The sequence below is a fragment of the Scomber japonicus genome, chromosome 16 (assembly GCF_027409825.1).
Source record: "Scomber japonicus isolate fScoJap1 chromosome 16, fScoJap1.pri, whole genome shotgun sequence".
NCBI lineage: Eukaryota > Metazoa > Chordata > Actinopteri > Scombriformes > Scombridae > Scomber > Scomber japonicus.
Window position 1 is genome coordinate 24,910,685 of NC_070593.1, and position 12,174 is coordinate 24,922,858.

The window sequence follows — 12,174 nt, forward strand, 5'->3', positions numbered from 1 at the left end:
TCATGAAATGGTGAATCTAGCAGCTCAGATTTGTTTTTAGCAGCGCAGTTTCACTCCTATCTGCTACATCTATTGAGCGTTCAAATGTTTTTGGGTTCTTTCTGTCTCCTTCCTGTAATTTGTCCATCATTCTGTTGACCGTCCATTCATCCTCCACACTCATCCTTTCCTCCCCTCGCCTTTCCTTATGCCCTTCCCTGCTCTCCTGCCAGCTCACTTTTTTTTTTGTTTTTTTTTAATTCACTTTTTCCAGTTTTTAACTCTTGTCTCCTCGGTCTTATCTCTCCAACCACCCCCCCCTCCCCTCCCACCCCCATCCACCCTCCTCTTCCCCTCCTGTTTTTCACATGTCTGCCGCCTGTCTCTTCTCTCTCCGTCTTTCTCCGTTTTTCTATCACTCCCTCTCCTCTGCTGATCCCTCTGGCTGATCCTCAAAGGGAACCGAGAGAGTGAGTGGGACTTAAAAGAGAAAGAAGCGCTGTGCTCTACCCAGCAAGGTCGTCCCTCGCTCCAATGAAACGCAGCGAGGAAGAGGAGAGAGAGAGAGAGAGAGAAAGAAAAAAAAACACACACACAACACACGGGAGAGGAAAGCTTTTCCCTCTCTCTCTCTCTCTCCTCTTCTCTTTCCTTCACCTCTCTACTCTTCTCTCCCATCACTCCTGAGTTGTTTGATATCTCACTTTTACGCTCCTTCAGCAGGGGCTCGGATCTAAGAGCTCCGAACGAGAACTCGTAAGCCCCCCTGAGCTACAGTGTTATACCTCTATTTCTATTCCCTCTCCCTCTCTCTTTCTTGCTCTCTCTGTTGCTTTTTCTTCCTCTGTCTTCAAACAGACCATCGCTGTAATGCTTTCTGCCTTACAGAGCGGCAAAGGGGGGGCAGAAAAAAAAGATGTTGAAATACCCCGACAGACACCCACATTTTTACCAATAATGTACAGTGTATGTAGACAGATGCATCGGCTCCTCTCTTTGATGGGACTGTACAGCCGTATGTGCTGCTTTTTCTGTAGAAATTATTGATTATGAGGAGTCAAAACTCCTGTAATTGTGTAGGCTTAGAGATTCACCTGCTTAAGATTCAGTGTTCGTGTGTTATATAATGTTTTACAGGGCGCCTAGAAGTAAATGTATTGTGAAAAGCATGATGATCATCTGAGTTTCACTGTTGGAGATCATACGGTTTTTCCTCCCCACTCGTTTAAACAAGACGTTAGGTATTAAATAGATGGAGACATTTAGAGAATGCCTTAGCTTTCGGAGGCGTCTTTGGATAGAATTTGTTGTCATTTCTTCAGACCATAATATCAGGTTTGTGGTTCTGCCGAGGATTCTAATATCACAGCGCAAGAAGAAACCAGTCTAATTAAATATATGAGCAGCTATCAGATCGGACTGATGTTTTCAGACGACACACATCAAACGTATCCGTCCCCGTGGAGTTTTTTTTTTAACATCAAACAATTTCGGCAGAGCTAACGTAGATGAAGTATGCTCTGTGGCTTTAGGCAACACTGTTTTCATCATTTTACTGACCTGTTTACTATACATGGAAGGCACTGTTCTCCAGATGGCACGAAAACCGGTCACTGCTTTTTTCAGAGGAACCCCATGTATTAATGCTGTGTATTAAAAAAAAAAAAAAAGCATGTCTGCTCAAAACTTGCCTGTATGCGTCTCCTCTGAGTTGAAGTCACTGTCCATGGACACACTCCTTGTAGATATCTTTGTCATTTGAATGCAGTATTTCTACTGTCAGCTTCACAATTTTTGCAACACATTTGCAAAATAACTAGATTCTTTCCAAAGTTTTAAAATTGTGTCACTGAGTTCAATATATTATAAACTAGTGTGCAACGTTTGTTAGCTGATAAGCAGACCCAAACAGTTTTCAGCAGTGATCCATAATGACAATCTGCAGAATAGATGGATAGAATGTGATAGATAATATTTACTTAAGATAACAAAAGATTGTTTTTTTTAGTGCTACATTGTTCTGAGAATGAAAACAAGGTTTTTGCCACTGATATCAAAACACATATCTCTTCCTGTCTCTCCTCATATTGCTCTGTTAGATACTACGACTCACAAATAGTTAAGCTACATGTCCAGTGTGGCCAGCCACTTACACAAAGTCACATTTGACTGGGTGAACTTTTGTAAAGGCCCCTGAGTACATTTTGAGCAAACATTTTGAACGATTGCACAGCGTACAATAAGAGATAAGCAATTGACAGAGGGACACAGGATTACACATGAATTTTACAAACAGAATCTCAGTTGGTGGGAAATCTGTGGAAATCTGTGGAAATCTGTGGAAGTGTCATTGGAATTCTGTGGGCGCAGATTCCATGTGGGCCTGCTGATAACCTTTGAGAGTTACAGATCCATTCCTCAAACTTCCTGGATTTCATGTCTCACTACTAACTAAAGTATCAAAGAAAAAGAAGAAAGTAGCTCTCTTTTCAAATGCAGGTTTAATGGGATGACCAGGTGAGTGACGTTTCAAGCTACATGCTCTTCTTCAGAGTAGTAATTGTTTTAATGCAGAGCTGTTACTTATCTGTATAACATCGCAGCCTGTAAGAATCTCACAGCATTTCAGTGTTAAACTTGTCTCTACATATATCAAGACGACCCTCACATCTGCCCAATGCTTTTTTTTTATTCTTACCTGATTGCTTTTGTGCGTCTCCCCACAACTGTTTTATAACCAGACTCATCGCTCTTTTCATTTTCACTTTCACTTCTCGTTTACCTGATTGTACTGTGCCCATGAGATGAGTTGGATACATCTCTCCTTCCCCCAGAAAACCTGCTGCATTGCATAAAAGAATCGAGTGGGCACCGTCTCTGCCCCCAAACCAGATTTAGGAGCCCAGAAAAATCAACACAGAGAGACAGTTTTAGGCTGCAGTGCACTAATGTTTGTGTATCTGCATTTGCCTTTAGGTGCATCTGTGTGTGTGTGTGTGTGTGTGTGTGTGTGTGTGTGTGTGTGTGTGTGTGTGTGTGTGTGTGTGTGTGTGTGTGTGTGTGTGTGTGTGTGTGTACGTGTACGTGTACGTGTACGTGCGTGCTCGCCTGGTTACTGATGTGTGCGAGTATGTGTGAGTATGTGTGTGCATGTGCCTGTGTGGGTGTACAGTTTGTGTGTGTCCCTTCTCCAGGGTCTGTAGAGGTGTTTTATAGCCTTTGAAAATCTTTGCATTTCGATCAGATATTTTTCAAGGTTTTGTGAACATCTTGTCACTCTCAGAAATCGTCAGTCTGATAAAATAAATTCACCGCTAACCCAGGCAAAAACCCACTCGACAGTCTGAAACGTCAGCGCAGACACTTCTCTCAGCGGCTCAAAGCACTCCGCCACTTCTTCCTCCTTCTTGTCTCCTTGAAGACTTCTGCATTATGTTTTTTTTTCTATAACTGTGTGTAGTGAGTTTTAAGATGCTTTGTTATTGGCAACAAGGTTTCCTCAGTATGTAACCAAATGTCTGTAGCTAGTATATATTGTGTTCTTTTTGCTAGATATTTTCAAAGTAGTCAAGACATCACTACATCTGATCACTTCTGTTAATTAAAATGTTGTTGTAAAGACAAAAATATATGTCATATATCTCAATCTAAAGTTATCTAAAGACAGTTTATTGGCTGCTAATAATTAGTTCATGTACATCTATAAATAAAACTGTATATATTGATAATAAGTAATACTTATTTATGTAGCAGTGCCCAAAATATTGCAAAGCAGTACAAGGGAGGGAGTCCCATTGTACATATTGAATGCATAAAAATGAGAGACAGTCAGAAGAAGATGAGAATAATAAATAAATATATGAAGGGAAATAAGGAAACATTTAAATTGCTGTGAAAAGTGAGAAAGGATCAAAAAGACTACATACAAGTAAAAGCATATCCATAACTGTGCATCAGAGATATCATTAATATATTTCTGAACACACATTTCCACTCTCAATTGTATTATATTAGATGTGTTTGTGTGTGTGAGAGAGATAGGGAAATACTGAAAGTATTGTATCACATTTTACTATTTAAATATCCTTGGACTGAAACACTCTCAGGTATTGTTTGAGTTTAAACGCCAAGGTTAGCGATGACAAGAGGAAGTAGGATAACCGTCACACTCAGCTCTTAGCTACCGCTGTTGGAGTCCATGATGGCTCAAGTTTTTAAGACTCTCGCCGTGTGACCATGGCAACCGCAGTAACCGCAGCAAAGGGAACGCAATGGGAAACAATGCTTGAGTTTTCTGAAAAATACACCTCTTAACAAGCAGGGAGCAGACAGATCAGTGGAGAAAATCAGTAATGGTGGAACATCAGCTTCAAAGTCTGCAGCAGCAACTGCTCAGTGTTACACACACACACATACAGATGTGATTGATAGTGGCCTGGCAACATCAGCTAGCAACCCAACAACTGTCATCAGGTTCTGATTCAAATGTTGCTAAATGTGACACTTTTTCCAAACAGAGAAAATACAAATACAGAAATCTGTCATCTGAAATAACCAAAACCCCTCTGACTCTGGCAGGTTCTGTGTGTTTATGGTTGCCCTCCATCACTCTCACACTGTAAGCTGAGCTGAGTGGGCCTTGAATAAAAAAGCATTATGGTTCTTTTTTTGTGGTGCACATTGTGGTGTGTGCCAGGATTAATTATCACATGATCACTATAGGACCTGAGTTCACTTTTTGCCCTTCATCACTGATGACTTTAACTTTGGGGACAAGGAATTATCAAGAAACTGTAAGTCCCACAGTTTAGAGTTCCCCTGCTATTGTAGAGTATATTTCCATCTTTTACATTTCTGCTTCATCTGCAGTCAAATGTGAAGCAAATAGTTCACCTCTAGAAGCAGAGTTATACATCACCAGTTGTTCAATGGTACCCTACATTGCATTAAACAACTCACCTGTTGAAGAGAAATCACATAAGTTCAGACATTCTATTTAAATGATTAGTATTCCAGTGATATCTCTGACATACAGGCAGACGGGCTGTGCTGATTTTACCACAAGCTCCAACCCTGCAGTAAAATACTTGAGCTACCTTCAGTTGAAGGGGTGACAATGGACAATAGAATGTCACCCTGTTGCCTAACCTTATAATATACTAGTGAGAGAGTGTAATAGCTGTGGCCTCAGGCTCTTATTAATCTGGTTTTATCCACGTGGATGATGAATAGAGAATCTGAGTAAGTTATGCCAGGATGGTCACCTCATCAACAGAAAGGTTACTTACTCCTATTGTCATAGGCTAAGGGCATCTTGTCCAGTCACAAAGGAATAGGACATTATTTAGTCCAAACAGTCAACAGGCAGAGTCATATGTGGGCCTTTGAGGGCCCTCCAGGCTTTTAGGAAATGAAGAAGGCAATCAAAATGGAAATGTTGCTGCTTTGAAACTACATTTGAATCTCCAAGCAGCCCTTCTTGGGCCTTATCTTTCACTTTGGTAATGAATCATGTCTGCCCTCCTTCCAATTGAGCCTTTATCTGCTATTACGCTGTCACTGCACTGTCATACACACCCTTTCTCTCACTCTCCCTTTCTATATCACACACAGACAAAAAACCACGCATAAACAAACAAACCAAGCTTCGTCACCATCCACCTGAGTCACAGAAGGATAATCTCTCTGGTTGATGAAGTCACAGGCAGCCCTGTCACTGTACAGCATGAGTGTGTGCATGTTTGTTTGCATGTGTGCATATACACTGTCTACTGTAAATATGTCATACAGTACAGTAGGTTGCATTGCTCAGAGGGGTTGCTTTAGGCAGCAAGTCTGCATGATGACTCCAGTGTGTGTGGGTAGTGTTGAGAGCGGTGTCACCAGTGGAGACAGAATGGGGGGACTCTTCAGGGTGCCACTCAGAAAGTAAAACACCATTATGTCTAGATTCAGAGCCCACCCACAGGAGGCTCTTTTTAAAGCTTATATTTCAAGTCTGATAATACTGGCATGTTAATAGATAGATGATTCTTATTATCAAATCTTTTATAGTCCCAGCAATCATCCCAAAACTGATTCGTTAGACATTAGACTCTAAATATGCAGAAAGCCTTTGTAACAACACAAGGATATGAGATTTAAAAGAGGTTATTTACCAGCATCTAACAAAAAGATTCTATTGGTTGTATCATGGGAAATGAAGGATTCATTGTTTTTTGTGCTTGACCCATAATATAAGCTAAAAGTCAGGATATCTTACCCTGACCTGCTCAAATATGTGGTGCAGAGTTGAAACTTGCTGCCTAGGGTAAATCTTACTCTCAGCTTGACCTCGAGATAAAGTGTTGCTTGTCAAACATTTGACTCTCAGGTTTGGCACCTAAGTGCAGTTCATGCAGCCTCCCACAGTAAAACATGACTGACTCATGTTCAAGAAATGGATTCTACAGTCAGCATTTTTCTGCTCAGGTGGTTGTGCCTGTTTTAGAGAAAAGTTTAGTTTCAGTCATCTTTTAGATTCTAGCTGTATGAGTCCATTCTTAGTGGATCGCAAATGTGTCAGCTTCATATGGAAAAACTGTCTTTGAAATGTGGGAGATTTCAGGACTATGCATCTTAAATGTTTAGAAGTAACTGGTAACATTTAGTGTTTGTACGACATTTGACGAGAGGAGCTGCTAGCTTGTTTCAGAAGAGGCTAAACAATAATGAAATCAAATACATTCAACCTTTTTCTACTCAAACTGAAAGTAAAAACTAGTAGTGTAGCTGTTTAATTGTCTTGTTGTTTTGGTATGTTTTTATCAGACTTTTTTTTATCAGACTTTTATCAGAACAGACATGTTGTAAAATGTTTTAGTAGCCTGACTAAACCTGGAACAGTGCCTGCTATTACAATGATTTTAGTGTTATTTTAAATGTTGGTTGTAAGCCCTAATTGCAATTCTTTTTATATTATTGAGTTTTAAGCCCCAAATGTAGCCTATGTTGTTATAGCTTTTGTTTAATGAATCACAGTTGAGGTTAGCTCATAGGTTAGCATTGTCTCCTGTGTGTGGACTTAGGGCAGTTGCAGCAACTGTTTGTAATTCAAATTTAGCCTAGTAATGAAAGTTATTAGTGGAGATTTACCCATCATTAAATTAAAATGATTGTAGCACACAAATGAGATCTAACGTATAGATGAGTTATTATTAAATATGTACATCTACCAACTGCCAGGTGGATCTGTGGCGTTAGCTCGCTGAATGAACCAAGTGACAAAACTAAAGTTAACTTGCTACAATCTGACCTGGTTAGATAGAAGAGTAAATGAAGCAATACAGAATATGGTTGATCTATCTGACCTGAAACTTCACATCATATTTCTTGGAAAAACACAAATGTACCAAACATTATGACAATAATTCAATTAACAGTAAGGTTGGTTAGCTTAGGATAACTGCATTAAATGTAAATAATGATAAATTCTCAGTGTAAATGGCATGAATATGACTAAAACTAAAACACACATATTCATCCAGGTATGCGTATAGGAATATAGTAATAAGTCATATCCATATTCACACATTATTTTTCAGTTTGACCGCTAAAGCTGTTACTTTTGGAAGTTACCTTACAGCTCATGAGGTTACACTGACCTACTTTTTACATATGTGATTGTTTCTTATCAGACAGCACTACAGATGTGTCCTAGCAACCGATGTACACATTATTAAAGTCTAGATGAGACATTTTCTATCTTCTTTTCTGCCTTTTCTACATATTGATTAAATCATGTGTAACTAAGAACTTCAGACAGATTTTACCCACAAACTTAATGGATTTACAACTAGCTGGTGCAACATGATGCTAATGTATAAGCAAACGTTTGGACCCTGAGGATGTTACCAGTTGGTAACCACAGCTTTACAACATCTCCAACAATCAAGTCTTAAAAGTTGCAAAACCTCAAATAATTGTTTAATGGCAGCATAAATGGCCAGTGTCAGAGTAGTCTCTCAAACACTCAATTGAGTGTTTCAAAAGCAAACCATTAAAATCCAAAATGCATCACATTTGTTCACATGCCTGCCATTGACATAAATGAGTGACGAACACACCACCATCTATTTTGTGCCTCTGTCCGCATTTCCATCTGAATGATACAGAGCTATTCTTAGATCTGTGGGTGGATAGATGGGCATCATTTAGATTTTCATTTTCAAAGGCTGCTCTCCTCATTGAAAAGGATTTTGACAAAGAAAATGGTTTCATGACAGTTTGCATGGCTTCTCTGTGAATAAGACCTTATTAATATTCAGTTGAGCATCAATTCCAAAAAAGACTAAACTTAGACCAGTGTTTTGGAGTAAAAGCTTTACATATTTTAATCTCTGTGGAAGAACCATGGGTGTGATTCTTATCTTCAACAAAGTTCCGTAAATTCATGCTGTCATTACACAACAGCTGATCAGAAACCAGTTGTTTTCTACAACACTTACAACACATCTCATAGGCCAAGTGCTTGTACAGTAAGGATTATGAGTCCAGTCATTGTTGACCATGTGTTGACCTCTGTTAAGACATCGTTTTCCCATAAATATTTGTGATATTGGGTCATGACATTAAGGTGGAGTGGATGATGCTGTGTTCCACCTTCCTCCCATAAACTCCCACAACTCTTCTTTGGAATTTTCAGCATTGTGCAATTCTCAGGATTTCATGGTTTGCCGTTGTCTCTCTGCCTTTAGAAATGTGGAAAATATTTTCACACACTGTGGGAAGAACCGCTATGTCTTCCTGACCATGGAGTGATGATGTTATGGAATTGGTGGGATCATGGCTGTGGTCTGTGACTCACTACTGTTGTTTCACCTTTCAGATACATAATTATTGTTTTCACATCACAGACTTTCTGATCAACTCAAGAACATGACCCGAGGGCTGCATCTCAACATATGCGATCTTTGACATTTGACATCATGTTACATTATGTATACTATTTATATGCATCATTCCACGCATGCTTAGCCTGGTGAATGGCAGTCCAGTCCACTTTGCCATTGCTTTTAAAAATGATATCACAGCATTTCTAAATGTCCTGTGCCTGTCTGGCTTATAATCAAGAACAAGATGAAAATAGAAAACAGCGGAAGCGACTCCCTCTATATGTGTTTTAAAATGAGCATTAAAAGCCAATAAGCGTCTCCTTAAGACCTTTAACCTGTCCTCAGGGTATTCCCCCTTATTTTGCCCCAGATGAGAAAAAAATAAGGGAGTGACTACTTTGGTTGGTTAGTCATAGGGGAGCTGCAACAGCAGATTTCCTGATTAAACAAGCATGCACTAATCACTAATGGAGCTGTGCTGCAGGATTGAATCAGGAGGACGTCAAAAGAATAAATGAACCAGTGAAGGAGAATGAAGAGGATTCCACGGGCTTGAGTCACGTCTTTATTTTTTAATTCCACAACTTCATTCAGTAGATGGCAGCGAACTAATGTGCTCAGTGTGGGGTTTGTTTCTGCTTAGTCGCTTATATTCATTTCCATAAAGTCAGGTGGTCGTACAAAGATGCAAATGGTCCTAAACACTGTTGCTGTGGCAGAAAGAATGTGACAGTATTATTATTCCAGACCATGAGCAGATCTGTGTAATCTACATAGATCTATTTACTGGCTAGCTGTTGACTTTTTCTCTTCTTTTCTTTCTCTAACAGTGCTCTGGGAGGCTCCTCTGCACTTCATATCCCAGCATTCCCCAGTGGAGGGTGCCTAATTGACTATGTCCCCCAAGTGTGCCAGTTACTCACCAACAAGGTAAAAGTGTTTGCTATAAGTCACTTTACTTTTACAAACAGTAGTGTGGTTAAATGTGCTTTGTGTGTTGTATAAATGTTGGTGTCTTCATCACACAGAAATATTCTCACATTGGGTTCTTTATTGTTATAACCCTTAGTTTTCAGATATTTTAATTGATGGCAAGATGTTTTACTTCTTAAGTGTTGAAAGTAAAGTTAGGCCACACTGTTGGCTTCCTGACTCATTTTTTAAAAAGATGAGAGAAAAAGAGAGAAAGAGTTCAGAGCACCAGCCAGCGAGGGAGAGCAGCTGTGGTCAAGAGAGCTAGAGAGTGAATGAAGAGAGAGAGCGGTGGTAGCAAGAAAGCCGGTGAATCAGATCAATAAAACGTTACTTTCTGATTGTTTCACAGTGGTTAAATTCCAGAGCACAAACACGCCCACACCCCCACACACCTCCGCTCAACCCTGCAGCGGTATGCTGCACCGCCTCATTTGGTCTGAATACGGCCTAAGCCATAGTGCAGCAAAGTATGTGTCCACTTTCGTCAGTGCTGAAGCTGTGTGTGTATGTGTGTGTGTTAATGTTCATTCATGCACGTGTGTCTGTCATCTGCATCGATGGGGGCGTACTGGCCAACCTCCATAGGCTGTCTGAGCGCTCCTTGGCCTCTGCAGGTTGACAGGTAGATATGCAGTGTAGACACGATGTAATGCCATTTTCCCTCAAGGGAGATGCCCATCCCCCCACCCACCCACACACACGCATACACATAATGCACACAGATAACCCCCCCCCCCCATATCTCCATATACACCTGGACTCTAACCAGCGTACTCGGTGTGTCTGGAATACTTTTGTCCCTGACTGACCTCCATGCCTGATGCCTGTGGTTGTTAAAATCCAGCAGTGTTAGAGCTGCTCCCTCCACCTCACTAAATAGAGTCATTGGAAGCCACAGCCTATGCTTGAAAAGCAGAGTCAACAGCAGATAAAAGCAGAGTGACAGGAGGAAAGAGGAGTGTTGCTCAGAATGTCACCATCCCTCTTTAAGAAAGGAAGTACTAATTACTAAGTGCATAGTACAAAACATGCACAGCCTTTAACCCACATCACCCAGGACCTTTGGTTTCGCACAGTATGCAAAGTGTAACCATGCTGGCCAGCTGCTGCTGCTGCTGAATTTGAAAGCATTTTAAAAATGCACAAAAAAAGATCTTGAGGGGATTCTGATTGTGCTTTTTAACAAAGGTGTGTTGCAAATCAATACTGCAACAAATATCTTGCTCCCCTGAAAGCACTGTAAGAAGCACAGCCAACACAACAGACATAAAGGAGTATGTAAAACAGCAGTTCAATAGTTCCTACAGTATATATCATAGTATGTTGTTGCTGTTGTAACTTTGAATTTAAAATTGAAACTGTCCTTTGAACCTGGGAAAATAGTTGCATAGTTGAAGTAAAATGATCTGTTCAGATTGCACATTTTCAGTGTGTAAGTGCAGTGAGTTACACGCTATCATGCTGATCTATTGTACTCACTGATGCCCTCTCTGCAAAGTAGACAATGGTTTTCTGGATTAAAGGTGAACTCCACATATTTGAAGCATAAAATTATGTTTCCAGGTTTTTGAGAGTAATGCTGTAAACCGTATGTGAAAACAGTTGTATTAAGCCTTGTGCGGCTCAAGAAGGAGCTGTTTGAAATCTGACAAAGCAACAGGTGGAGTTGGAGACTACATTTTTGAGGTTAGCAGACCTCCATAGTCTGCTCCTCATCTCTGTTGGAGGCTAGCAGCTCCAGTTTACATTAGCCGTTATTAGCATAACACACTCAAATCTGTATAGACAAGTGAATTGGGTCAGTTGCACTGTGGGTAATGTAGGCACCAAGAGGAAGGAACAAAAAAGACATCCCTTTTTTTAAACTTTAAACTATGAACCTGGAAACATAGGTGTGGGATTGCAACACCAAGTCAGTTGAGTACTCTTTTAATGGAAAATGAAGGAAACTAGCTAGCTGTGAATGGATATTCATGACAACAAATTCGAAGTCACCAAATCACTGGAATTACCATTTGTTCTGTAGATGTGTTGAGGTGATTCACAGGTCTATAACCAGGTTAGCCATTTAGCTTGTCACAACAGTGTGGCAAAGCAAATGAACTGCATGTAAACACTGGTTAAGCTACTTGGGTTGCATTCAAATGAATTCAAACAATATATATATTAGTTATTTTTTGTTCAACCTTTATTTTTTGAGCCCTAATGATGAATGTGCTATTAAAGTAGCTTCCAGGGAGAAGAGTGTACATAAAAATGTTAGCTAAGCTAGCCAGATAGCAAACTTGCTAATCAGCTAAAGCAGTTTAGATTTTGCTACAGCTGTAGCTACAGAACTTCCTAACTG

The 12,174-nt window shown here is 40.1% G+C and overlaps 1 protein-coding gene across 1 annotated transcript in view; it reads left to right on the top strand.

Annotated features, from left to right (window-relative positions):
* babam2 (BRISC and BRCA1 A complex member 2) overlaps positions 1–12,174 on the top strand; it is a 77,695-nt gene that overhangs the window by 53,885 nt on the left and 11,636 nt on the right. The window contains exon 8 of the mRNA XM_053335035.1: positions 9,683–9,782. Coding sequence (XP_053191010.1) covers positions 9,683–9,782 — 100 coding nt within the window. The remainder of the gene's footprint in view (positions 1–9,682; positions 9,783–12,174) is intronic.